This window comes from Mauremys reevesii, linkage group 13 (assembly GCF_016161935.1).
Source record: "Mauremys reevesii isolate NIE-2019 linkage group 13, ASM1616193v1, whole genome shotgun sequence".
Classification (NCBI taxonomy): Eukaryota; Metazoa; Chordata; order Testudines; family Geoemydidae; genus Mauremys; species Mauremys reevesii.
Window position 1 is genome coordinate 31,090,662 of NC_052635.1, and position 24,655 is coordinate 31,115,316.

At 44.7% G+C, this 24,655-nt stretch overlaps 3 protein-coding genes across 15 annotated transcripts in view; 1 reads left to right on the forward strand and 2 right to left on the reverse strand.

The window, feature by feature from the left end:
- The window catches only part of GDAP1L1 (ganglioside induced differentiation associated protein 1 like 1), a 35,812-nt gene extending 32,253 nt beyond the window's left edge, over positions 1-3,559 (reverse strand). The window contains exon 1 of one of the 2 annotated variants that reach the window (XM_039498610.1): positions 3,418-3,557. In XM_039498610.1, coding sequence (XP_039354544.1) covers positions 3,418-3,504 — 87 coding nt within the window. In that variant the 5' untranslated portion in view covers positions 3,505-3,557. Of the gene's footprint in view, positions 1-3,417 lie in introns of both variants that reach the window. The other variant, XM_039498609.1, reaches the window with a different exon arrangement.
- Positions 3,560-5,019: 1,460 nt separating this feature from the next.
- LOC120380669 (oxidative stress-responsive serine-rich protein 1-like) lies at positions 5,020-14,987 on the reverse strand. 9 transcript variants are annotated; one of them, XM_039498607.1, is made up of 6 exons: positions 13,858-14,056; positions 11,228-11,233; positions 10,547-10,629; positions 8,463-8,584; positions 7,701-7,811; positions 5,020-5,983 (listed from the first exon to the last, which is right to left on the reverse strand). In XM_039498607.1, the coding sequence occupies exons 1-6, from the start codon at positions 14,039-14,041 to the stop codon at positions 5,281-5,283; spliced, it is 1,209 nt and encodes a 402-aa protein (XP_039354541.1). In that variant the 5' UTR covers positions 14,042-14,056; the 3' UTR covers positions 5,020-5,280. The 9 variants fall into 9 exon arrangements, with proteins under 9 accessions (XP_039354541.1, XP_039354540.1, XP_039354536.1 ...); XM_039498606.1 differs by lacking the exons at positions 10,547-10,629; positions 11,228-11,233; positions 13,858-14,056 and adding exons at positions 6,069-6,164; positions 14,761-14,987 and having other exon boundaries at positions 8,463-8,579; XM_039498602.1 differs by lacking the exons at positions 10,547-10,629; positions 11,228-11,233; positions 13,858-14,056 and adding exons at positions 6,069-6,164; positions 14,761-14,987.
- On the forward strand, positions 14,055-24,554 carry OSER1 (oxidative stress responsive serine rich 1). Of its 4 annotated transcripts, none has more exons than XM_039498615.1 (4): positions 14,055-14,193; positions 17,056-17,171; positions 22,272-22,385; positions 23,743-24,554. In XM_039498615.1, exons 2-4 carry the CDS (start codon positions 17,095-17,097, stop codon positions 24,434-24,436), a joined length of 885 nt encoding a protein of 294 aa, XP_039354549.1. In that variant the 5' UTR covers positions 14,055-14,193; positions 17,056-17,094; the 3' UTR covers positions 24,437-24,554. The 4 variants fall into 4 exon arrangements, with proteins under 4 accessions (XP_039354549.1, XP_039354547.1, XP_039354548.1 ...); XM_039498613.1 differs by lacking the exon at positions 14,055-14,193 and adding an exon at positions 15,008-15,158; XM_039498614.1 differs by lacking the exon at positions 14,055-14,193 and adding an exon at positions 15,014-15,158 and having other exon boundaries at positions 17,064-17,171.
- The last annotated feature ends 101 nt before the right edge of the window (positions 24,555-24,655 follow it).

The following is a 24,655-nucleotide window of genomic DNA, read 5'->3' on the forward strand; positions in this document are numbered from 1 at the left end:
CAACTCCAAACCCCGCATCTCATTAGGAATGTTTTTGCAATTGATACTTACATTTGGTTCACTTTATATTTGATAGATATTGAATAAACTGATTCATAAATAAATGCTGTCTGTAAAATGTCCAGCAGGTGCTTTCCTACCTACAGCCCTGTATGGAACAAAGAAGCAAGGATTCTTCAAATGTTCTCGTGTTTCTGTATATTCCGATTAACTATTAATTAATTATGATGATTTAGTTGTGTTGCGGTAATACCTAGGGGTCCCAGTCATGAACCAAGATCCCATTGTGCTAGGTGTTGTACCAGCACAGAACAAAAAGACAGTCCTTGCCCCAAAGAGCTCACAGATGTGGGTTACAACTATTTACAGAATTGATGGCTCAAATTTCCAGAATTGGGAACATGGCTTTCATATGTAAGTATTGTAATTGTGCATGCAGTCAGAGTCAAGGCTCATGTCAATGGCTGGCTAGATATCTAAGGGCCTTCCGTAGGTGCAATTATTTTGACTCTGAGTACTTTCACAGTATGTGGGGTACAGATTGGTTGTGCACATTCACATGATAACGAACACAGAGGTCTGGAAATCCAGGCCCATATGCCTCACTTTTTGGCTTCATATCTAGCAACGCTTCCTGACAGTGTGCGCTGTCATCTGTACCACTGAAACAGTCTCCCAAGAGAAGCGCTAGAAGCACCACTTATGATTAGACTGATTAAAGTCTGGGAAAATAAAATAAATCCTGTATGGGCTGGGAGGATGAACTCAATCACTGAGGGGAACTAAATCTGTGCCCACACAAGATGCACGTGCAAAATGTGCTGGTGCACATGTGAAAACCTTGTAACAGATTGTGTCTAGCTGCTGGTTTGTGCGCACAAGGGCTGGGCTTGGAGTGCACGGAAGGACAGACCTGCACATTTTGCTAGGGCATTTTCAGAGACCTGTCCTCATGGGTCTTTCCCATCTCCAGCTTCTTTTGATCCCGACTTTGCCCCTAATGCTACACATGTAGAACTAACCCTCTGGAGTGAGGGGTGGCTGGAGGGAGACTGAGACATTTGGTGAAATGTGCCCCTGCTTTAGAGCATTTAACAGGAGCTCCCCACCTCATTCCCCACAGGCATTGTCTATGGGGTGACGTGCAAGGTGGGTCTGGCCTCCACAAATAGATTTTTAAATGTGCCAGATTTCTTTTAAAAACCATTTATTGGGGGAGGTTAAAAGCGTTAAAATGAATCAGAATTTTCCAGTGCAGTGTGTCCCACAAGCAGGGAAAATTAATGGCAGAGGGAAGAGCTGGGAGTTAGGAAGGACTATTGCTGCCCTTGCTCCTCTATCCTCTTCAGTCTCATGAAACAATCATGGAAGAGATTCTCTCTCTCTATAGCAAGGGCTTGCAAAGTGCAGCCGGAGGCCTCAGCGCAGCCTGTGAAGACTTAACAGAAACAGCTGTTCATCTCTAGTGTTTATGACAGGGGAACTCGAGCAGCAGGCAACTTCTACTCAACCGCCAAGAGAGATCCAGCCTGCAGCCTTGAGGCTGTGCATGCTGTATTACAGGTATGTACATCCAAACTTGGGCCTGCCTTTAGGGAGCTGGCAAGTTGCTGATGTGACCCTCTTTGTCACAGACTTTGTGCACGCCTGATCTGCAGAAGCACAGTCTGAAGTGCAAAGAAAGGCATTGCCACCTTCCCCAGCTCATCCTAGTCTTGGATTTAGCATTTTCTATCCTCCAGGCACAAGAGGTCTTGTCATTGTCCATAAAGCATCTTTCCAGATCCCTTTATAGTAATAACTGTCACTGCCAAAGTACATAATCAAATGGTGCCGCTGTTTTGGGCTTAGAACAAGAGAAGAGAAGGGGAGCGGACTCAGTATAAACCTATCAGACCAGATCATTGTCCAGCAAGCACCATCTAGTGGACTATTTGATTTTATACTATATATTGTGCAGTCAGAAATAAAAATGACAGTCTCTGTAGCTTTCTGAATCCTGCAGATATCCACATCCTTTGGGAGTGTGTACTTGGCTGGCAGTCAGACAGTGTGTGGCCTAACAAACCAAGCAAAAGCTTGAGAGGCAGGATTGCTGGGTTCTATTCTTGGTTCTGATGCTGACATTGTGTGACCTTGAGAAAGTTCCCTTCCCTCCCTTTCCTGTCATCAGTTTCCCCATCTGTAAAATGGGGGTGAGACTGATCTTCCCTACCAGCTATTGTGAAGTGAATTTGTTAGTGTGAAAGTAACATGAAGCAAATGAACACGGTGAAGAATCGGCCCAACTTTGTTAGCTACTTGTTTTGTAATGATTTCGAGCTGTGGCTAGAGGAAGAGTGAGGAGCAGCAGGAATGGAGGAGCTTGTAAGAATAAGAGAGCACAAAAATGAAGGAAGGGGAAGAGAAGGCATCGCAACTCCTCACTTCCATTGCCTAGCCACGACCAACCAACAGGGTTTTGTGGGCACTATGGTAGAGGTGAGGCTTATGACTTATATCCAGGAGTTTTCCCCAGGCAGCATGGAAGAAAGCAGGACGGTGTTTAATGAAGAAGTTGAATGTTGGGCAAGGCAGCCTGGGGATGCTGGCAGATCGAAGGCAGCGGCTGACAACACCATGAGTTATTAGTTAGGCTGAGATAAAGAGGGAGCCAACGAAGGGCCTGATGTGATCAGAGAGAAAAGCCACGATGATGATCTTAGCAGCATTCTGGATGGACTTGAGGTGAATCAGGCTGAAATAGTCAAGCTGTGAACAATTCCATCTAACTCAGGACACACTGGAAACTTCGTGCTATTTCCACCTGTTTTGCAGAGCTAAGTTCCATAGTTCAAATAAAACTCCAAGGTCCTAGTACTTTAGGGTGTTTCTTGGAATGGTTTGAGTTCCACTCTTTCCTACATTCCTCCCCCAGCCCGGATCAAATAGCACCTGGACTTGATCCATGCTCTGTGCTGAGAAATCTGCTGTACGATTGGTGCCATCTGCTGCATTTACAGTGTTTGAGTTTGATGCCAAATTATCATAGTATCAGCCTGTCAGTCCAGGCTCCCCCCATTTCCTGTACATCTTCCCAGCAGCAAGGTCATTGCTCAGTTGCAGTTGGTAAGATACAAGCACCACTGTAGTGCTTAGCAGGAGCCACTGCCCCAAGGTGAACTGGGAGTCCCTTTCACCCAACACAGGAACAATGGAGCTCTCATTTTCAGGGAAAATGGAATAGCTGGGCCAGTTCTCAGTGCTCCTGCTGGTACATGGAGAGTGGGGTTTTGTTTTATGTTTGTTTGCTGTGGGTCACAATGAATACCAGTTTCAAGGGGAATACAGGCATAGCCTAGAAAACACGTCACATGGATGCTTTATAATATGGATTTGTTAACATCCTGGGCAACTCTCTCAATGGCAGGCACTCACCATTTTATCAGAGGGTATCTTGGCTAATGAAAGCATTGCAGTCTCATTCCTCTTTAGAACACGAAATGGCAGAGGGCATTTCTTCATGGAATTCCCTGTAGATGAACATTATCCATTGGCCCCCTGCTGAGAAGAATGCCTGCTGACTAGGTTCAACATCTGAACTGCATCATGCCACTGAAAATGCCATCACTTGGCTAGACGACTGCACATGCTAAATAAAATCAATCACTACAGGGAAAGTTATGGTTCTTTAGGTGCCTTAGCGGTGTTTCCAGACTGCAGCACGTTTGGATTTCTTTTAAAAGCATTAACTCTGAACTTCTTGGATTTGCAATGCTTGTTTTGGGGATAATTACAATATCCCTGTAATATATTTACCCATAAAATTACTGATCTATACTCAACCTGAACTCCAGATGTAGATTTTATCTGGGAATTCTCACTGAGGTTCTGCAGCACAGAATGCAAGTACAGACACATACACCTTCTCTTTACAAATTGGTTGCAAACTGCAGTAGCTCTCAAACCTGATACCCACTGATCTTGAGGTTTACAAGCAGAGATTGCAATAGTGCTTGGCAGGGCACATGCAGGCTGTTGGCCTTTCTATCACAGGCCTAAGCTGGTGTTCAGTGCAGAGGGGGCTTGGGAAATTATTTGCCCTGTGAAAAAAAGTAGATGAAAATGGATTAGGGGTGTGGAGGAGGGAGGGTGTCATTTGGTCATTTAACCCCCTCACACCCCCCCCCCAAAGTTTTTGACAAACATAAAAACACACACAGACCCTTCAGTTTTCAAGTGTGTTTTTTGGTGAAAATTTCAGTTTAGTCAAAGTGCGATTTTCTGCCAACAGAATGTTTTGATAGAAAATTTTCATTCAGCTTCAGTGTTATTGCCCTACACTATCTAGTTTGTATGATGTGTATATAGTCTCTCTGCCCCATTCCAGCCTCTCTGCCCATGGCAATACTGGCCCAGAAGCAACCAATGAGGAAAACCCCATAAGTTGATGTATACAGGAGCTGATTTTCTCCTACAAACGCAGTGTGGTCTAGTGGATTGGGATTCAGAGCTGAGTTATTGCCAGTTCTACTAGGGGCTTGCACTGTGACCTTCAGCAAGTCACTTCACTTTTCTCTGCCTCAATTTCCCCATCTATAAAATACACAATACTTACCCCTCCTTTGCAAAGCGCTTTAACACGCACAGATGAACAGTGATAATATTATTATATAGGGTGCAGAAACGTGCTCTATTACAGTCCGCACTTCTAAACATAGCTGTGAGGAAGAAGCCTCCAAATTTGCTTCAAGTGGAACCATCTATGCAATACTCAGATTCAGCAATGAAAGACACCCTGCCCACCACCCAGATTATTTACTTAGCCTTCCCACACAAGTGGGCTGCTTTAAGACAGAGCCCCTAGCTACATATTGTTTCTTTAAGTTACTGGGCCCTACTTTGTCTTAAGTATGTTGCAGTTAAAGAGAGAAAGGATCTCCCAAACACCACAAATCCCCTGATTCAATCATAAAAGGCTATTCTTCTAAGACATATAGTGAAAGCAGTACAGGCAGCTCAAATGTCCACAGCACAGACCAAAGAACAGAGGAAGTTTATTTGATCTACAATGAATTGTTTGAGCTTTGGAGTTTAATGCATTCTTTTTAAACATTAAGCTCAGAGGCTGTTGTCTGTTTTCACTTTATTAAAAAACTACACTGTATGGTGCAAAGAAACATTTGATCAAATACACAGCAATGAGAATGGCCAAATTCCCATCCCTGGGTCTGAAGGAGCGCTTCATCCTCTCATTACTACTGAATTTCCAGCCCATGATTCTCCATGGATTCCTTGTAGTCAAGTGTACATCATTTCTGCCATGTGGGACATTTTCTTGGGAATATATAAGTAATATTCCATGTATCCTGAAAGATCTTCAATTGTCACATCGTCCACGAAGGCTCGAGCTTGCTCAGAACAAGATCGGGGAGAACCTGACGAAGCCACACCAGAGGGCGATTTGTTCTGCATAGACTGGGAATGGACTTCTAGCACTGCCTTTTCACATTCCGACAGGACGCTCCGTAAGCCAGAAAAAGAGTACACTTCCATGTCTTGCCACTGTCTGCACTGGCATTCCTTGTCCTCGCAAGGACACTGCTTGCTATCGCTGAGCACAGATAATGACTGGAAATCTGAAGGCTGACTAGAATCCAGATTGGTTTCAAAGGACGAAGAAACAGCAGCAGAATTCTCTCTTGAATTCTCCAAAGGCGGTTCAGTTGTGGAAGCTCCCAAAGGTTCATTTCTGGCTCTTCTGCAATCACTGGCATCAAAGCAGGAATCATACTTGTCTCCTGTACACGGTTCTTCTGCAACACAAATGTCTGAGCTGATATTACTCTTTGAAGTGTCTGGCTGACTTTTGTGTTTCAACTGGCTGCGGGCAGAAGATGCTTTCATACTGCAGTAGGTAAACTTGGGAGGATGCAGGACAGGAGACTTGGAACGCCTGCGACGCTGGGTTCTTGATGACCCCCTGGAGGGCTTCCTCACACACCTGTTAGGGAACAAAATATGAACAATTAGGTTACTCAGAACTCAATTCCAGAGCCTAATGCTTTCCAAAACAGGACCTCACTTACAGCAAGACAGTGTCAAGTATCAGCTCTGAATGATGATTATCTATACAGCTACAGAAAATCCCAACACTCCACTGGTATCTGAACACCCTCAGCAGACTAAATCACAGAAGAGAATTGACAAGAGATATTCAGAATGCACATTCACAATAGCTACAAATGCCAGTATTGGTGATTAAACTCTTGTGTGGTTAAATAAAAGGGGATGGGGAGAGAGAACTGACCTTCCCTCCACCCTATATTATGCTGGAAGCAGAAGAAAGTGGGAGAACAGCATCTAGAGAGGATTGTAAGAAGGATTGTGAGGTAGCTGATACCCCAAAGGAAGGATGCTTTCCTGCTGTAGGATGTTTTTTGTAACTGAACACACCAAGCTGAGGAGGTTTTGAAGTTGCTATTGAGGGAAGCAACAACAGACTCAGGAAAAAGGAAATGATGCTGCATTTTATTTCATTTATATTGAATTACAAAATGATCATCCAGGACACGTAAGGATCTGGGTGGAAGAAAGGAGAGGAAAGGACTGAGATGACAATTTTCACAGATACCGATACTCAGGAGGATGTAATTGATATGACAGAAGAGGAGTTGATATGGAATATTGATATAAATATTGTAGGAGCAGAAATGTATTGATATGTAACCTCGTTATTGACAGAGTATAAACTTTTACTGGGATAGTGGAATGTTTATTGCACACCATAATGCTTGGCTTCAATAGGGGCTGTAGGAAGAACAAACAGGGAAGCAAAACAATGGCTTCCCAGATAAGAACATCTAGGTACATACTTGAAAGACAATGAGCCATGGTGTTAGGATCAGGGATCCTGTCTCCTCTGTTTTCATCAAGTTGCAAACCTCCCAGATCAAAGGGCTACAAACAGTTAGGAAGTATTTTGATTTGTGGGAAGATGGAGAGGGTTGTCTCTGGTCAGCAGATGTTTAAGGAGACAAGCTGTCACAGACAGGCTCTGTGGAGAAGTCTGAAGGAACTGGTCTTCCCAGATCTAAGAAGTGGTAAGTCTTAATGGGTACAGCTAAATATACGTACTGTCTGTCCTATTTTTTTTTTTTTAAGATCTCTTTTCTATGAAACACTTTTGTGCTAAATAACTAATACTTTGCTTTAAGGAGGCTGTTTGGTCACTGCTTACCTCTGTCATTGCCCCAGAGGGAACAGAATTCCAGGGTCTGGAAATATATCAGATCTGCTGAGGTAATCAGTTACCAGGGGACTGATACCCGAAGCCTGGTCTGAGAATGGAAGAATCACACAGTTCGACTCAGAGCCAGGTAGCAGCTAGAGACCTGAGAGCTGAAGGACGATATTACTCAAAAACATCAGGAGTGATCAGAGGTGCAGTTAGCCCAGTAACTGTGACACACATGGATACTAGTATCTCTTGAAGGGAGACAATCAAACAGCATTTGCTTCAAGGGTTTGTTAAAAGGCTATTAAAAAGAATCAAGATGAACTCTAGGTTAAGGTTCCTATAAACAAAAAAAGGGGAAAAATAACATGGCTCAGCTGCTTAATTAAACAAGCAATCCCTGTCTGAAATTATGTTATGCATGTTTTCATCATCTCTAATTAACAAGGAATAAATATACAGTTCGGTTAACAATGTGTTTTACCCATGCCAAGTCTCTTTGGCACAGACAGGTTGAGGTTTGGTTCCATCCATAGCTGTTCTTATCGGTGCTCTCAGACTTGTTCCCTCATCCACAGATAGAGATGTGGTAGATCTGAGTGAGGAAAAATGCTACATTAAGACAGTGCCACAACATATGTCTCAAAGTGTCTCCATATTGATGTTGCGCCCTACCCCTCTCAGAAGGCTACGTTAATGGTAATGGGATATAAATCCATGGTCCCATTTCTACTGTCTATTGCTAAACAGAGACTTATGGTTTCACTGAAAACAGGGGGACAGAATGTCTATAGCAGCAGACCAAGGAGCCAGTGGGAAGGAAGGGAGATGTGGCAACAGAAGCTAAGAGGCTACCTATCCATTATTCCTCTCAGACAGGAATGAAATGCAAGGCAACTCCTGTATAGGACTCTAGGCCCTGTTTTTCAGAATTGCAAGCATACAATTCCATTACCAGAAATGCCTTGTTTGCCTAACTCTCTCAATTGCAGTAAATGCAAATAGCCAGTCAGAAGTCTAATGAGCCATCAGTACACACCACCCCTGTGATTAAACATGTGTTTCCACCCCAGAGGTAATGACATTGCAGTGGTCATTGAAATGACTCCTTTATGTCCCTTACTTACCTGAGGGGAGATTGGAGGCTTAGGTAATGCCTCTCAAGCATTGAACAATGGAAGTACAAAGTGTTTTTCATTTTATTAAAACTTGACAAACTGAGCTACTTTTCTACAAGCTCACTTACCCTGCTGCATCTACTCTTAGCTTTTTGAAAGCTGTCTGCAGACTCTCTTCCTCTCTGTCTTTATCTTCTGAGTCCATTGATGAGCTGTCAGAGTAACGCTGATTGGGCCATGGAAGTCTGCACTGAAAAATACAAATTGTGATTTGATGTTGGGAACTGAAGACTTACTGGTCTCTGAATAAAACTCCACACAACTGAAATGAAACACAACATGGTGGCTCGTTCCTCTAGTGTCAGTCCCATTGCCTTAAGAATAAAACCATTCCATTAATATTATTTGTTCACCATGAATACTCACCATGAATACTCAGCATTGTTCACAACACGGAGGAAGACACAACCTCTGCCCTGAAGAATTACAATCTAAGTCTTGCCATGTCCCTACACGCTGTTTTAACACAAGATGTACTTTGACACTTGGTATTAGTTTATAAAACAGTAACACTGGCATTTCAATTTCACTTAGGCACTTGTCATTGACAGAAGGGACACTGACCTCAATCAGCCCTACTAAGTAGTTTCTGGTCAGCATGCTGAATCAACACTCGCTGAGGAACCTTTGTGTCAATAAGGTAAACAGAAGTACCGAGAAAGAGTAAGAGAAGTGAAGCGAAGCCTATAAAAAGTATATGTATTATCTGCTTGAAATCATACAGAGAAGAGTTAATTTCAGTCTATAGCGCTACACCACAGACAGGAGTGTAGGATTTAGAGACTAAACAGTTAATTGAGTTATACTGCTTTTGTAACCTGTTACTTTAGATAGGCCACAACTAGCCTAGACAAGGAGATATAAATAACAGGTAGAGCCCTACCAAATTCAGGCTTTACTTAGGTCAATTTCACGGCCACAGGGTCTTAAAATCGGTCAATTTTATGATTTCAGATGTTGACATCTGAAATGTCAGTGCTGTAACCCTGAGGTTCCTGATCCAAAAGGGGATTGTGGGGAGGTCCCAACCTGTTCTAGAGGGGTAACAGGATTGCCACTCTCACTTCTGTGCTGCGGAGTTTCCTGCAGCTGGAGGAGGCTCCTGGAGGTGGAAGTAGGTCCGATCTCCCCAGTGTTGCTGGAAGCACCCCAACCGGATGCTCCTAGCTGCTAGTCAAGGCTAGTGATGGATTAACGCATGGGCCCCGGACAATTTGAAAAATGGGTGCCCCAGCCCTGGCAGGAGCCACACGGCGGAAGCTCTGAGCCCAGGCAGGAGCTAGGAGTGGGGGCAGAAGCCCCGAGCCTTGGCAGCCTGGAGCCCAGGCAGGAGCTGTGGGGGGCAGCAGCCCCAAGTCCTAGCTGGAGCCACTGGGGGTGGGGGAGAGGGCAGCAGCCCCAAGCCCGGGCAGGAGCCAGTGGGGGTGGGGGGCTGAAGCCTGGAGCTCAGGCAGGAGCCGGGAGGGCAAAAGCTCCAAGACCCAGCTAGAGCTGTGCGGGGTGGCAGCCCCCATCCCAGGTCCCCAAGCCAAGGCAGGAGCCATGAGGGGGTGGAGGCAGCCCTGAGCCTGACAGGAGCTGTGGGGGCTGGAACCACAGGGGGTGGAAACCCCCAGCCCCGGCAGGAGCCACTGGCGGGGAGACAGCAGCCCCGAGCTTGAGCACCTAAAGCCTGGGCAGGAGCCATGGGTGGGGGGAGAAAGGGGAGCAGCCCTGAGCTGGTGCTGTCTGGGGGTGGCAGCCCCCAGCCCAGGTCTCTGAGCCCAGGCAAGAGCCACAGGGGGTCAAAGTCCCGAGCCTTGGCTGGAGCTGCGGGAGGGGGGAGCAACCCTCAGCCCGGCTGCCCCAAGCCTGGCAGGAGTCGTGGAGGGGTGGCAGCCTGGAGCAGAAGGGGGTACTCACTTCTGCGCTGCCTGTGGAGATAGAGCTGATCTCCCTCCGATAACATACGTGCAGGAGAAGTACAAGTCTTGTCCCTCCCCAGCCTGGCTTATTTTGGGAAAATCTGACTTGACAGGGACAGGCTTATTTCATAGTCCATGACATGTTTTTTTTCCATGGCTGTGAAATTAGTTGGGCCCTAATAATAGGAATTGAAGTGCTGGGCATAAACAGCATAATTATATGGACGGGCAGAATGTAGAATATTTACCATTAAACAGTTAGTAGTGTTGTATATTGCTCTTGCAACTTGATCCCTGACTTGAAGGCAGGTTTCCTCCCTGCCACACTTAGCTTGGAAGCCCACATTGGAAGAAAGTACCTCCGTGTACATGTATCCAATCAGTCCTGGGCTCTAAAGATTATAGAGAACAAATCAAAGCATTTTGCTGTCTGAATCTTAAGGAGGTGGCTGAGCATAGTGCTCGCTATTGAGAAACTGGTGGATCATAACGCTTTTAAGAATCCACTGCTATCTGTTGTCCTAGGTGGATTTTCTTTTCTGTACACTGCCCCACTGCTACTGGGGAGCTCTCCCATAGGTCTAAGAGCAAATATCAAGGGATCACTTCCTTCCACTACAGCAGAAGGACCAGCACCTTGATCTGGGTCCCCAGACATGAGCTGTGTTCTCCAATATCTATTCTTTCATGTTCTGTGTCAGTGGTTCCCAAACTTTTTACTCAGGTGACCCACTGACAGCCTTTTTTTTTTTTCGCAACCGACTCAGGGGTCTTATTTTGGGGGGGGAGGGGCAAAATGGGTGGCCTCCTCACCCTGCTGAGGGGTACCAACCACCCACACCAGTGCCCTCTGCATTGGCCCCACAAACCGAATCTTAGCCTAGTGTGGAGGGGAGGCCTGGGGGAAGGAGGTTAGAGAGCAAGCCCACCCTGCACTCACATACCGGTGGCTGCTCCTGTCCCACGGACTTGGCCCAGTTACCCACTCTGGGTGTTGTGATCTGGTGCATGGGATTGCAGTGCCACTCAGGTTTGGCCAAACCACCCCCGAGTAGCAATGCGACCCCAAACATCACGTCACAACCCCTGGAGCAAGGAATTGGGCCCACTCCTAGGGGACAGTTTTGAGGTGAGTGCAGGATGGGCTCACTTTCCAACCCTCCGCCTCCGAGTCTCCCCTTTGCACCAGGCTCACAACCCATTTAGAACTTTGTTGGGACCCACCATTTGGGAAACACTGCTCTATGTGCATCATAGGCTGCAAAGTGAAACTTACAAATTGCTTGGGTACATTTCCCTCTGCAGTTCATAACGCACATACAGAACTTGCTAAATGGCAAAAAGACATGCAGGAAAAAGGAGAGAGAACAAATCAGGGTGGAAGTAGAAAGACAAAGTTAGTCACCTCAGAGCTTAACCAGGACAAAAATGCCTCAGTTGTACTCTCTGCTTATAAATTCCTGGCTTGGAGCAACATGCTGCCACTCTCTTTCTGCCCTGATTCAACAGCATCCCCAAGGCTATTTAAGCCTTTTAAAGGTGTGCAATGTACTTTCAGATCTGGGACTAGACAGGAAGGTAGGTGACAACAACCTGACACTTTCTGTAATGAAAACTCAACTATTTCAATTTAATAAGCAGTTGTAAATATATTACATTTAACAGATACAATAAAACCTTGCATGCCATACAATGCTAATGACCATGCTTTTTGGACAGCTGCGCTGTCCTTCAACATGTCATCCCCAATGTATTCAAGGGGAGTGTTCTCAGCATGTGCACCTGTTGTGTTGCTGGGTTTCCACTGTACCTATCTAGGTTTTTTACAGTTTAATCACCATGGTTTCTGAGCACCATTGTATCATGTTGTATATATCTGCAAAGTAGAAAGGTGTGATAAAAATATTCATAGCCAAATAGAAAATGACACAGTGTGAAGTGTGATTCTTCTCTAAACGATAACAAAATACCATTTTCTTACCCTATAGATCTGTGTATATTCAGTCATGCTTAGTTTTCTATCAAAAACACATTTTTATTACTGTTTACTTCAGTTAGCTCTGCACAGCTCTGGGAGAGGAAATGAGATCCTATTCTGGGAGCCCCTGGATCAACAAATTGTTAACCACATTCCCATTGCTTGCTCAATTTCTGTCCTCAGGGCATGTAAAACCACGGAAGACAACCCCAGGTAATGATGCTACACTAATGTCCATGAAAGCATAATTTAATCTCCATAACCAGCAATCTGATTTGACTCAGTCCTGGATGAGTTTGTGGCACTGGCACGTAGGAAACATCCACCCCAACACTCACGTTACAAGTCCAAAAGGCCACACTTGACTAGGAGTCATTGAGACACAAACATCGAACCCCACAATGACTCTTCCACACAGCCTTCTCTAAAAAGCGTGATTTTATTTCCCACTCACCTATACATACATGTTTTGTTTCAAATTTGACTCAGGCCTTCCTACACAGAAAAGTGGTACTGCTTTAACAAAGCCAGTATAGCTTAAGTAGTACAATCCTCCTCCCTGTGGACACAGTTATATCAGTACAAACTTGCCTAGTGGTATAGCTTAGGGCTTGTCTACACTGGCACTTTGCAGCGCTGAAACTTTCTCGCTCAGGAGTGTGAAAAAAACACCCCCGCCGAGCGCTGCAGGTTTCAGCGCTGTAGAGTGCCAGTGTAGACAGTGCACCAGCACTGGGAGCCCCACCCCTCGTGGAGGCTGTATTTTTAGAGCATTGAAAGAGCTCTCTTCCAGGGCTGGTGCCGCAACTACACAAGCCATATTAAAGCGTTGCCGCAGCAGCGCTTTAACATTGCCAGTGAAGATGTGCCCCAAGTCACATATATGAAGGGGAATAACCTGTATCGGTATAAGGCACCATTATACTGGTATAGCTGTGTCTACACTAGGGCTTGTACCCACATAATTATTGTCATGAAAAACCAAAGCCCTGGCAGAGAGTTACACTGCAAAACCCCCGTGTGTAGCTCAGACCTCACTTGCACAGGCCCTTCGATCCTGACCCGGTGCTGCAAGAAGAGCGCAGCTCCCCTTGTTTTCTGCATGTGTCTCTCCTTGCGGTGGAGAGGAATGAGCCGCAGAAGGGCCCGGCTGGGGAAGCGATGCCAGAGCGCGTTGCTGCCAGGCTCACTGCGCGAGCCGAAGGGCAGACCAAGGGAGCGGCCGCCGTTTAGCCGTGTGCCTACAGCGCCGAGCACACGGGGGCCAGGGCCCTGGCTCGGCCAATACAAGCGGGTCAGATGAGCTGAGCCCGAGGGGGCGCCGTTCCCTGCCCCCTCCCGCCTCCTCCCGCGTGCGATGCTTGCCGGCTGGGAGACCCTGAGCGGCGGCAGCTCCCCTCACAGCCCCTCACAGCCCGCGCGGCCCTTGGCCCCGGACGAGACCCCGCCGGGTCAGCTCCGGGCCTTCTGGGGTTGCGCGTCCCAGACCCCCGCGCGCGGCCCCGATCCTTCTTCCACGAGAAAGGGCGCGGAGAGCGGGGAGAGCGAGACAGGCCCTCCCCGCCCGGCTGCGTCACTCACCAGCAGGCCTCCGACTCGCTCGCCGAGAGGGGATAAAAACAACAGGAACTGACGTAAGCGCACGCGAGGAGCAGGAATGCCGAGACGCATGCGCAGCCGCGTCCCCTGCAGAGCTATCGGCGGGGGGAGGGAGCCGCACATGCGCCATTTGTGTTTCTGTGCCCAGCGTTCCCGGAGGGCGCATGCGTGCAACCGGCCAGTCACCGTCCCCCTTCCTGGTGCTGAGGGTTTTCCCCTCCGGGTTATTCGACCCGAACGGCGACTCCCGCCCTGCCCCGGAAGAAGCCGCTGCGTCTCGGGGCGGCGGCGGGCTCCTTCCCTGTGGGGCTGAGCGCGGTAAGTGCGTTGGGCGGGACACCTGCTCCCCCTTCGCCCGGCCCGTCCTCCCCGCTAGGTGCCCCCTTCTCGGGCGGCTGCTCTGCCCCTTCCCCCGGGCTAGCGGGCTGCGTCCGTGCGGCAGGACAGCACAGTCCCCAGCCCGCCGGGAGCCGCCCTCGCTCCCTTCCTCCCCGCCCTGACCGAGCGGTGCCGCCCGGCTGGCCCCAGCGCTCGGCTTCCTCCGGGTGACTGGACCGTGGCTGCTGAGTCACCCCGCCCGGCCGGGCAGCGCGGTCCCCGCTGCGGGGTGGGAGCGCAGGGCGGGGCCGGAGCCGGGGGTGTGGCTGGCACCTCAGTCACCGAGTTCCCGGCGGGTGCCCCCGGCCAAGGGCGGAGAACGAGTCGGGTTTAAGAAGCGCTAAATTATAAATTCCCGCTGGGCCCTCATGGCAGCTTTTGGCTCTAGAGGTAACGCTGATGCTCATTAGTATCTGAGCCTCCTTCAGGCCGGGCTAGACCCCGTACCTCAGGGGACGGGCGAACTGATGTCTCGTTCCCGAGTTTATTCACTTACAAACTCCTTACTTTTTCGTGTCCAGTGTCCCCACGCGGCTCTTCAGAGGCTGGTCTCTAAATGAAACAGAACAGTGGTTTTCAACCTCTGGTCTGCGGGCCCCGGGGTCCACAGACTATGCCTAAGCTTTCCAAAGGGGTCTGCAGCTCCATTTGAAACTTTTTAGGGATCTGCTCAGATGAACATCACAGTGACTAGTATTGTATTCAACCACTGTCTCTGGTGTTTACTTGCTGCCTGACTCAGTATGTGCGTCAAACACATTATGACACATCCAGAAAGATGAATGTGTCATAATGGCACCCAACTAGCACCTAAGGAATATGTTTGAATGAAGTCATTGTAGAGCAAGCAGCAGACACATCAACTGGGAGATCTGAGGGGGGCCAGGTAGAAATGAGATTCTCAGGTAACAGAATTTACGCTTCATATTTACTTGTTTCATTTTGTCTCTTGAGAATCTGTGTGATTATTTAGCTGCAGCCCTCTTTCATCTAAATTTATTATCTCTTCCAGCATATCAAAGAGTTAGAATTCCTTTAGCAATTGTACTATTCAAAATACCAATGTAAGTAGTATTGTACTGGTAGCTTGATTTAATAGCCCTTATTAATTAGCCTTCATAATGGTACTTTATATCTGTTGCTCTTAGGCATCTATCTCTCTAGTGACTTGAGAACTCAGCTCTGTAGTGAGCAATATTCCATTTATATCTGTCATATCAAAGAGCAGCTTCATAAGGAGTTGGGAGACAGTGTCTGTGCCCGCGGGAGTATATGGAGTTCTTACAAATTAAAAGAATCATTTTAATCATACTTACTGGTCTAGTACTCCTTTACCAATCAAGAAAACTTCAGTTTAAACACCAGATGTTAAAAGCTTGTTTTAAACTGATGAAAGCACTGGAACAATTACTAATTTGATTTTGGGCAACTGACTACCAGTAAAATATTGACATACTGGAAGGAGCTAGAGAAAGGCAACAGAGATTGTTAAAATGATCGAGAGGATTGACGTTCAGCTAGGCCAACTGACAGCCAGTTGCACGAGAAGTAAGGGACACAAGTCTAGAAATAGTTTTTGGGCCTTAAACATCCAAGAGGAGATAATTAGTATGAAATGCTTGGATATAACAAGGGTCAAAAAACTGAAATTAAGAAAGGGTAAATTTGGCCTGAAAACCTGTTAGAACTTTTTGAGGCTGGGATCTAGGCCTGGTCTACACTTAAAAATTACATCAACCTATCTGTGTTGCACAGGGCTGTGAAAAGTTTTCCGCCCTGAGCACTGTAGTTAGGTTGACCTTAACCCCCAGTGTAGATGCAGCTTGGTCAATGGAAAAATTATATCGTCAACCTAGCTACCCTCTCTGAGGGATGTATTAACTACATAAATGGAAAACCCTCTTCTGTTGGGTGTAGGAAGCACTACATTATAGTTCCACACTGGCACAGCTGTAGCCCCATAATTGTGCTGCTGTAATGTAGACATATCCCTGGTTTGTGGAGTAGTCATCAAAGGAAATAGTGGAAACCAAATCAATTTACTTTTATAAAACAGGACAAAACCCCAAAGACTGTACCATAGGGTAGAGATTCTCAAACTGTACCAACAGTGGCCCACAGAAAGTTTGGTGTGGTGATGCTGGCCCTCCTTGTTTGCTCTACTTGGGGGCGGCTCCAGGCATCAGCACGCCAAGCGCGTGCTTGGGGTGGCAAGCCACTGGGGGCACTCTGCCAGTTGCTGCGAAGGCAGCAGGCAGGCTGCCTTCGGTGGTATGCCTGCAGAGGGTCCGCTGGTCCCGCGGCTTCCTGCGGGAGGTCCGCCGAAGCCACGGGACCAGCGGACCCTCTGCTGGCAAGTCGCCAAAGGCAGCCTGCCTGCTGTGCTTGGGGCGGCAAAATGCCTAGAGCTGCCCCTGGCTCTACTGTTTCTGGAGTGGAGTTTTGGTTACAGTAGAAGTAAGTATAGGAATCTATAGAAAACTTCCTCCATTGAAGAGATCTATCCCATCCCTTGCCCACATTTGGCTCAGAATTGACACCAAATTATTTTACTGTAAAGGTTTTTATTTATCTGAGCTGTTATACATGATGATGGCTCTATCATTCTTGCATATCTCCTCCTCTTTCTGAATCATCTCATGTAAGTGTCTTAGTACAGTGATCAGGGTTGTGTGTATGCTACAATTTACTGCTCAGAATTTATTTCTTGAGTTATGATGATGATAGGTCATTATAGTAAAGTTTTGAACACCGTGCTGGTTGTCTCCATTTTATTTTCAAACACTCACCTTCTGCTTTCAGCACCATAGGTTAACTCTGTCAGCACCCACAGTGCCAAGGATGAAAACAGAAGCTAAGGATGGAGAAGAGGAAAGTCTTCAGACAGCTTTCAAAAAGCTAAGAGTTGATGCAGCAGGGTAAGCAAGCATATAATGAGGTAATGAGAACCTATATGACTGGTGAATTGCTAGGGGAACCACTCTACAAATCTGAAGTGTTTGAGGTAGATACCAAATGATTAGATAGTGGAAGGCTTAACTGTAGCATAACAAATTGAAGTCTTTTGGGGTTTTTTAAGTTTGTAATCAGAGGGCTGTTTAGCTGTGGGGATTAGTAAATGGGATACAGATTACTTCCCATGTAAGTTGCTGGTTCAAGTCCAGCATGGGCTAGCCGGGACCAAAAATGGCTACTATTTGATAGCTGTCAATTGGCTGCCCATATTAAATGAATTTGGGCTGAGCCTTGGTTATCAGAGGACACATACACATTATTAGACCGCTGCTAATGTAAGTAGTATTTATTGGCAATACAGGCCAACCATGGAGATGGACTCCCTTCTTACCCGCCTCAAGTTAGGTGGTCTTTCCACATCAGTATTGAAGATATTGGTGCGGTGATGTAGGAATCCAGCATTGCCACCACTGGACTCTAGTGTCCAGGAATGGCCATTTTTATAACAAACACTGAAAGGGAGGATGTTGTGTATATTTTCTCCTTACTTGAGTGATCTGATATGCAATACTTGACTCACTGCTCCATGATACTAGAGTACTAAGAATCTGTCCGTCTACTTTTCATTCTCACAATGGCAACCCTTTCCTACTTCATAAAAGAACATTCAATACGATTATCAAGTCTCAACTCTCAAACCTGGTCTACAATGGAATTTCAGCCACTGGTGTAGCTGCCCCAGTGCAAACGCCTAATGTACATACAGTTTACACCAGAGCAGCAGGATTTGCAGTGACGCAGCCTTCCTTGTTTTGAAAACAATGTAAACTGGGCTGGTGTAAATAACTCCTGTACAAGCTATTTGCACCAAAGCAACTGAACAGGTGGTTAAAATCCAAATATAGACAAGGCCTCAGTTTCAAGATGGTTAGGGTGACACTGGAAGCCTTGCAGAGCCCCAGTATATTCAGGGTCTTTCAATACAATTGACCAGGCTCACTAGAAATGTGTGATAATCCCCTTCCATGCACATGCCCCTCTCTCCAATATGCTTCAACTGTTTGCCAGTAAAGTAAGCTCTAAGAGATGATGTGATCTCTCCCAGCTTGACTGGTCTGTGTTCATAGCAGTTACATAACATTCTTTCTGAATGTTAATATTTTGGTCTTTTCTACATGTCAACTGTCCTGGGCTCAGGACATGGTGTAAGGACTGAATTTCACTTCACAGGAAACCTCCACCTCCAGTCTGAACCAATTTAGTGCAAGTGTTGCAAAATAATTCCCTGGCTGGCTGAAATCCAAAGTGTTCAACCCTCAACCTGAAAGGATACTCTGGACTATTACAACTCTCTGAAAATGGGGGTTTGGGATGGATTTGTGATGTCCTACTTTGACACTTAAGGAGCATCCTAAATAAATGAACACCATATCAAGCATATTTAATCCAATGATTTCTGATTTGATTTTTAACTAGTTAGTTCTATCTCATTTAAAATCTGACGTTGCGTGCTGGCTCTGTTTAATCAAATTAAATGATTCCTAATCTCAAAGATCAAACATTTGCAACTGACTAAAGAGTCTGAAAATAATCCTATTAGAAATGTCACACATCTATATATTCTCATCTTGCATTCCGGTCCTGACTGTGACACTCACTGTATTCCCCTATTAGCTCTTGTACCCAATTTTTTCTGTCTGTATAAATGTTGGTATTACCCTCATTTCAAAGTACTTAGGAGTGAATTATTATAACAATAGTTAAAACATAATGTCCACAGGGAGTTTTCTTTGCAAGTGCAATACAGTAAAACATACCTAGTATTCTTATTTCCCATGTTTGGGAGAGGACCAAAATACGTAAGGATAAGGCCACTTCGATAAACTTAAAATATCAAAGTCCTTGTACAAACACTGCTGCTTGGAGCTGTATAATACTTGGACTTTCCACCAAAGTGCCTTATGAGTAAAGATGAATGATCCATGGATTGGCTATATGGAAACTGGAGGACATAGTAGTGATGAATGACACGGGAATGGGAAGAGTGATTCACTGCTGTTACTAAGTGGAGGTTACTACATCATAAATTCCTACTAGTCTCAAATGTCATGGCAACAGCTCAGAGCTGCTTTACATCTGTCAAGTGAGCTAAATAGTTTAGGTTGCCAATATGTAGTCTTCATCTTAAAGCAGTTTTAGTTCAGTCCTACTGGTCTTTACATTAAATGAGCCATTTTTTTCTTGTAAAGCCTTACTGCTCCTCCACTGACTACCTTGGATGTGCCCTGGTCCTTCTGCTTCACTGTGATTCCCTACTCCCTTATAAAATGCAGTTCAAAACCCATCTCTTCACTGCCTTCAGCTATTGCACTGTCATTTGTTTTTCCCACTGCTATACTCTTACCTGACCTCATGCTTCACCTTCTCCTCCTTGTCCGTTACTGCCCATTTTCTCTTCCAGGTTAATTGGTTTCTGTCATGAGAGTTGAATGAGCAACTCAGTATGAAACTGTATGAACAGTCTTTTGAGTTAGTGGGAGAGGAGGGGAGTGTGCTTTCCTGACCTGACTTGTCAGGACTTTCCAGAAGGTTGATAGACATGGGCCTAAACTTTCAGAATTTCAGGCCTAATTTGCACTTGCCCTTGAGTAACTGCATACACAATTGTAGTTATGTGTACAGACTGTGGGCAGCTTTAAAAATGTGGCCTTGGGAGGCCAGTAAATCTTCAAATTCTATTGAAGCCAAGGCTCTGAGAATGTAATGTACTGTAACCTTTCAGCTCTGTTGGCCAAACCTACAATAGGGAGAAGAGTTTTTTTTGTAGCTAACATTTTCCCTGTACACAAGGACTAGTGTGGTTCCAGTTAAACAGTCTATTTATATCCAAGGAATGTTTATATTTAGGAAAGACTGGCTTTAGGACTTTTTTTTTTGTGGCTCTAAAAATTAGGTATTTTCTGGAGTCTGTTTCTCTAGGAAAAATTCCATTTAAGGCTGTTGTGTATAGCTTAGAGTTGCAGTATGAAGGTCCAGCTTAAAAGCTAGTAGTTAATCAGCTGCCGTTCCAATTATTTGTTAAAAATTGCATCTGTATAATGCTCCTAAGCATTTAATCAAAATTCAGAGAAACTCCGTGGACATCCTTTCCTCACCCCCTCTCCCTCAGCCCAATTTTCACAGAAGTGTAATTGACACCAGCAATTTTTGTCCTTTCAGCTACAGAATCTTCTTTTCTACCCTGTTACTCGGGTTGATTTTCTTCTAACTATTAAGATTTTGTTCAGTTATATTCATCATTCTTCTCACACCATCAAGTGCATAAGGCAGAAGTCAAACAGCTCCAGTCATCCCTATCCTGGACTTGTTTATCCAGATTTTTTATATTCAGATGTAATAATGCTGCTTCAGCCCCTGTTGTGCTATGGAACATGCCTCTGTGTCTCTTACCCTTAGAATGCTTATTCAGAGTATTCTTGAAATTGACTTGTAGGTGGTTGTGCCCATTCTAGGACCTTTTCTTTACTTGCTCTCAGTCCATTTTAGTTTGAATATTCTATGCAGACACTTTCATTGAAAGCTGTTCAACTGTGCATTGGTCCTATTTTTCCAGGACTTTGCTCCATATAAGGACACTTATAATATTGCTTCTAAAGATCTTAAGTTTGGTGTTTTTGCTAATCATATTAGACTTCCATACTTAATTTTTTTTGAAGTACACATGGCTTTCCTATTCTGGACTCTACACCAAGTTACTTTGGATATGTTATTTCAGCAACTGGCTCTGCTTTTGCAGAGTATCAAGTGGAAGTCATCCAGCAAGAAAGGGTAATGGAGCAGGTTTACTATTTCATATATTCCAAATCATACAGAGTCTTCAAATTCTACTTTGTGGGGAGATTTTCCCTGCATTTAAACTCACATTTTTGCATTAGGGGCCTAAGTATTTTAGTAATATGCAAGGAATGGTGCTGAAGTAGACTTGAGTTAGTAAAAACTCAGAGTGATGTAAGCTTTCTCATGTCTCCTCCTAGTACAGTAGTGTTGTACACTGAGAACTGCTGCATTTCACCTTGATAGTTGATTGAGGTTCAACCAATCTGTAAAGTGCTTTGAGATTCTTCATACTGAAAACCTCTCTGTAGAAAACTAATCCATTTGTATGCTTAGTGGATTCAGAAAACATGGGTTTTAAGCATTCATTCATTGGTCATGGGAGCAATGCTGTGGTTAAATCTAACTTTACTTCCTTCTGGTCTTCAGCAGTGAGCCGCAACACACAAACTTCAGACAGAAACTGGATTATATAAGCCCCTGTCCATTCCACTGCTAGTAATCTACTTTTAAAACCGTTTTCACCTGCCTGAACATGATTGTAATGCTGTTTGCCCACACTTAACCCATTTTATAACTATGTGATATCTGAGCATTTTTATAGAATGTAGCCATAGAAAAGACTTACTGGCTCATATACATTATTCTTTATTGTATATTTATTGGTGTTTTCTTGCCCCCTGTTAATGGGTAATTGCAGGTCTTGTTTTGGCTAACAGCTTGCAACAAGGTATCGTTTGGTAAATAAGGCTGACTGGAACTGTTATAATCGTATTTAATATTTATTAATTTTAGTGCCAAAAGGTGTGTTAGGAACGTAACAGGGCAAATGAAAAACCATGATCCATGCCTGGCAAAGCTTAGACTTCAAAATTACACTCATCTGTTATATCACATTATGTTTAACAAATAGTAGGGTGAGGAAGGACACAGGTTACTGCATTACCATCATATGCTTACTTAACTGATGTATGTTCAAATATTGGTGGTTCTTTATGAAAATTTACTGTGAATTTTTAACACTTGAGTTATGAACTAGCACACTGTCTTTCCTGGTTTGGTGCTTCAATGAAGCCTTTAGGAGACCATTTACAAACAGTTTGCTTAAGGCATTTCTGGTTACAGAAGGCTGTGGGTTTTGGGAGAGAAAAAATTCATAGCCTCTCCACATTATTTTGCAATATATATTTTCTTCAGTTAATGGCATTGTATTTCTGTTCCCCTTTCAGGTCCACTGCTTCTCTTCCTGTGGGTGACGGCTCAGTTCCAAGAGCACTGGTTAAAACAGCTACAGATGAAACCAAACCTAAGAATGTGTGCACATCTAAAGAAGCCTGGCATGGGTAAGCAGAGGGCAGCCTGAGACTGGCTGAACTGTTTTTTAAATGAACGGGAATTATTTTAATTCTAATTACCCAATTCTGTTACTGGTTTTGGATTCTAAACAGACTTGTTCACAAAAATTTTACATTTTTTAGTTTCCCTTTTAAAACAAACATACCTGTTCTCCCTTCCCCTCACTCCCATGCCATTGGTGTTCTGTTTCTAAATGTACAAAGTGAAACACCTCTGAACTGTGGGTGAAGTTCTGAATGCTGCAGCCGCACCAACATTAGGAACAGGAGCAGTGTAAACCTATCCAGGAAGCTGCTGTACTTGGAAATGATTCATGACTTAAAATGACTCCTTTCTTGCAGGATCATTTGGCATCATAACATAGAGACACGTCTAAGGCACCCCTCTCTGAATCTTTTGCCTTTTGTTTCCTCAATGCTTAGTGCTTATGCAGCACTTTACATTTTCAAACTGCTGTTAAAACATTCTTGAATCGCTACTATTTTCATGTGGCTTCTGTAGTGTTGTTTCATCTCATGTGCTTAGTACCCTCCCTCACCTCTTTCAGACTCCTCCTTAAAACCACCTTTATTCTTTCTCTTACATTGATCTCTTGGGTGCTAGCTCCACACCTTAGTTTACCAGAACTGGTATCATGTCTGTCTGAGTTAGTTCGTACAATCTTGTACACCTGTTTTTTGTAAAGCTCAGTGGATGCTACTGACACTCATTAAAATGTAATATAAATACAGTAGAACCTCAGAGTTATGAACACCAGAGTTATGAACTGATGGGTCAACCACACACCTCATTTGGAACCAGAAGTACACAATCAGGCAGCAGCAGAAACAAACAAACAAAAAAAGAAATACAGTACATGCATCTGAAGAAGTGGGTTTTTTACCCACAGAAGCTTATGGACAAATAAATCTGTTCGTCTTTAAGGTGCCACCAGACTCCTTGTTGTTTTTTCAAATACAGTAGTGTATTAAACATAAACTACTAAAAAAAGGGAAAGTTTAAAAAAAAAAAAAAAAGCTTTGACAAGGTAAGGAAACTTCTTGTTTCATTTAAATTAAGATTGTTAAAAACAGCATTTTTCTTCTGCATAGTAAAGTTTAAAAGATGTATTAAGTCAATGTTCAGTTGTAAACTTTTGAAAGAATAACCATAATGTTTTGTTCAGAATTATGAACATTTCAGAGTTACCAACAACTTCCATTCCTGAGATGTTCGTAACTCGGAGGCTCTACTGTACAGTGGAGGAGTTTGCTTTTTAAATAATTTTCCTACTCTGATTCACAGAAAATAGAACTTGCTCCTGGTTATAGAGTAAACACTCACTTGTGTATCTTGTACTGCTAGGTCTCTGAGGAAACCTTCAAGAGGGGCAGTGAGAACCCAGCGTCGGAGGCGTTCTAAGTCTCCAATCCTTCATCCTCCTAAGTTTATCCACTGCAGTTCAAAAACGCCTTCTGTGTGCAGCCATCTGGTACACAAGAGCCAGATAGACACTCCGGACAACAGCACTGGGCTAAGGGTGCCAATCCCAAAGGAATTCAGTGCAAATGAACGATCTAGTCCTGTTCTTGATGGTGCTGGCCACAAGGAAGTTGGTGCTGAGCATTCGGGGGCTTCTCTTTCAGAGCCAGTGCAAGAGAACAAACAGGAAAACTCTTCTGTTGCTGTTTCTCTGATGTCCAAAGCAAGTCTAAAGACCACAGATCTTTCTGACTTCCAGTCAGTGTCCAAACAAAACAAGAGTAAGCCATGTGCATGCATGGACAAGGCCTGTCAGTGTAAGCAGTGGCAAGACATGGAAGTGTACAAATTCTCCGGCTTGCAGAACACCATCCCATTGTCACCCGAAAGAACAGTTGCTGAGGACCACTCCCAGCCTTTGCCATCAAGAACTCCCTCAAGCTCTCCACGATCTTGCTCTGAGCAAGCAAGGGCCTATGTGGATGATGTGACTATTGAAGACCTTTCAGGATACATGGAATATTACTTGTATATTCCCAAGAAAATGTCTCACATGGCAGAAATGATGTACACCTGACATCAATGGGCTTTAGAGAAAGGGTTTGATTGAAATCTGCCCTCAGTCACGCTCCACATGAGAAGCAATCCACTCCCTGCTCACCATGCTTGCAATAAAAACACTTCATTGCATCTCAGCTAACTTTTGTTATTTAAACCAGACAAAACACCTTAATTTAGAAACATGACAGCTCTAACCCTAGAATAGTGGTTGGTTTGGTTAAACAACGGTCTCTTC

What these genes read in the sequence shown, in the direction of transcription:
- OSER1 (XM_039498615.1), top strand. Translation starts at nt 17,095, where the DNA reads ATGAAAACAGAAGCTAAGGATGGAGAAGAGGAAAGTCTTCAGACAGCT. An exon ending in CTAAGAGTTGATGCAGCAGG is followed by an intron (nt 17,172 to 22,271) that starts GTAAGCAAGCAT and finishes TTCCCCTTTCAG; the next exon opens with GTCCACTGCTTCTCTTCCTG. An exon ending in TCTAAAGAAGCCTGGCATGG is followed by an intron (nt 22,386 to 23,742) that starts GTAAGCAGAGGG and finishes TTGTACTGCTAG; the next exon opens with GTCTCTGAGGAAACCTTCAA.
- LOC120380669 (XM_039498607.1), bottom strand. Translation starts at nt 14,041, where the DNA reads ATGCGCCCTCCGGGAACGCTGGGCACAGAAACACAAATGGCGCATGTG. An exon ending in ACACTACTAACTGTTTAATG is followed by an intron (nt 8,585 to 10,546) that starts GTAAATATTCTA and finishes TGTATTTTTCAG; the next exon opens with TGCAGACTTCCATGGCCCAA. An exon ending in CTAAGAGTAGATGCAGCAGG is followed by an intron (nt 7,812 to 8,462) that starts GTAAGTGAGCTT and finishes TTCCTCACTCAG; the next exon opens with ATCTACCACATCTCTATCTG.